Source organism: Medicago sativa, chromosome 1 (genome assembly GCF_051527215.1).
Source record: "Medicago sativa cultivar Bolivia chromosome 1, Bolivia_mono, whole genome shotgun sequence".
Taxonomy (NCBI): Eukaryota; Viridiplantae; Streptophyta; class Magnoliopsida; order Fabales; family Fabaceae; genus Medicago; species Medicago sativa.
The window spans coordinates 21,785,347-21,787,888 of record NC_140749.1 but is presented as its reverse complement, the minus strand read 5'-3'; the positions used below and the strand labels follow the sequence as shown (position 1 = coordinate 21,787,888).

Genomic DNA, 2,542 nt, shown 5'->3' with positions numbered 1-2,542 from the left:
TGAATTCATAAAAAAAAAATCATGAAAACAAAGAAGAAAAACACAATCCCTTCACTACCCATATGTTTATACAACCCTTATCGTGAATAGAGACTCTCCTCTTACCTTAGTTTTGCGAAATTGATGATTTCCTATAGTGAAATCTCTCTAGGTTCTTCTCGCTATTCCTCTTTGCCTCTTCTCTCCGTAACCCTAGTTTTTCTTTTGCCGCTTTGTTTCTCTCTTCCTCCGTAACCCTTCTTCTCTAATTCTCTTCTCTATTTATAAACTCTAATTGAGTTTGTTACCAATCTTTTTAGATTACTATATGTCATCTAGGTTTGTTACTAATCGAGTATGTTACTATTATTTCTGTAACTACATCGTCTTGCTATTCACACTCCCCTCTACTTAATTTATTAAAGCACTACTCATCTCACTGACTACACCTCTTTCTACCCAATTTTACTAATCCCCCGTTCGCACTCTAATTTCTTATTCTCTCTAAAAAAACTATATTTTCTTTCTAAATATTATTATCTCTCACTCTTTTTTTTAATTAAACTACTACCATTAATTAAAGCTCTAGTTTATATATGCTACCCTTATTAATCAAATGTCTCTATCCCAATTAACTAAACAACCTACCCAATCATGTTAAAACGGATTTAATTCAAATAAAAATAATAAAAGAAATAATAATGTCAAACAATCAACACAACTACTACTACTACTACTAATAATAATAATAATACTAATATTTTCTAATAAGTATATTAATAAAATAATATTGAAAATCGGGGTGTTACACAGTTGACTCTGAGAATACCAAGTCTGCAGTACCTTTTATTAATTCTACAGACATCATGATTACAAATTCAATTCAGGTAAGTAAAAATAATGTTATTGAACTGCAAACAGCTAACTCTGTAAATGATCACATAATAATGCATAATGTTCATTTGATAGGGGTTTCAGGATTGATCAAGGACACAAAGGGCGCTTCAACACAAGCTCATAATAGTGCTTATTCTGACACGCAAAAATCTCCAGAAAAATCTACCATTTCGGAGTGTATAGCACCTATCAACTATGTTGGAGCTCTGCCTATCATCTCTCCTATCACTTTCACAGATGAAATTATGGGACCTGATAGGAGAAAGATAAGCAAAACTACCACAATGTCAAACACTTCAGATGCATGTAGAAAAAGCGAAAAGATCCTGAGCAAGTTTTGGGCGAATGATTCAGATGCTGACCAAACAACAGATAGCACAGTTGATCCGGATGTTGACTTTGACGAATTTCCTCCTTCTGATTCAGATAGATATTTAGTGCAATCCACTGAAAATCAAAAGAAATGGAAAAGGGGAAGACCTAGAAAGACAAAGTCCTAAGACACCTCCTGGCTCCAACACAAAACAGTAGAAATCAGTGGTTCCTCTGGACAATGACACTGACCTCATCCATACTAGATCCAAAACAAATAAGAAAAGTGCAAACATCCAATGAAGTGCATATTCTGGAATATAAGGGGCATTGGGAACATTGAGACCCAACATCACCTCATACAACTTCTAGATACTCATAAACCTGATTTTCTTTTCTTAGCTGAGCCTATGGTGACTTTTGACTCTGTTCCTTTATGGGTCTGGCACAGGCTACACTTTAATAAACATGCTGTAAATAATAGAAATCACAAAATCTACAACATATGGTGTCTTTGGAACTCAATCTCTGATCCTCTGTTTCTCTTCAACTCTGAACAATGCATGGCTTTCTCTTGTGTTAAAGAAGGGGTTAATGTCTTTATTGCTGTTATATATGCTTCAACCTTCTATATCAAAAGAAGAACTCTTTGGAAAGATCTCTCTACTCTGATGCAGACACATAATGGCCCCTGGCTCTTCTTTGGTGACTTTAACTCTATCTTGGGTACTCATGAGAAGCTTGGAGGTAAACTACCTTTAAATGCTGTCTGTAATGACTTTTTGCAGTGGACGGACTCATACTCTCTGATTCATCTTGAAACTTCTGGTGTCAATTATACCTGGACTAATAAAAGGGATGGTGGATCCTTCATTGCTCAAAGACTAGATAGAGCTATTTGCAATGATCTTTGGCTTGATAACTGGAACATTATGAGCTGTAATTCTCTGGTTAGAAGCTTCTCTGATCACTTCCCTCTTCTCTTAACTATGCACAAGAATTCTCCTATACAAGTAACTCCTAGGTTCAAGTTCTTCAGCACCTGGACCATGTTTGAAGGCTGTGAGTCTATTATTTCTTCTCATTGGAGCCTGCCTTCTAGGGACGCTTATGTACATTCTCCAATCGAAACTAAAGTCCCTGAAACCTAAGTTAAAAGATTGGAACAAAAATGAGGTTGGAGATTTTCATCAAAGAGTGAGTGTTGCGTAGCAACAACTTCTTAATGCTCAGATTTATTTAGATCAACTAGGTTACAGTGTTGAGAGGTCACGTGAAGAACTCACCTGCTGACCAATTATTGTCAGGCCCTTAACTTGTTAAACAACTTCTGGAAAGATAAATCAAAACATGA

At 35.7% G+C, this 2,542-nt stretch overlaps 1 protein-coding gene across 1 annotated transcript; it reads left to right on the top strand.

Annotated features, from left to right (window-relative positions):
* Positions 1-1,487: 1,487 nt before the first annotated feature.
* LOC146953609 (uncharacterized) lies at positions 1,488-2,339 on the top strand. The gene has a single exon (XM_085741960.1). The coding sequence runs from the start codon at positions 1,488-1,490 to the stop codon at positions 2,337-2,339; it is 852 nt and encodes a 283-aa protein (XP_085598086.1).
* Positions 2,340-2,542: the final 203 nt, after the last annotated feature.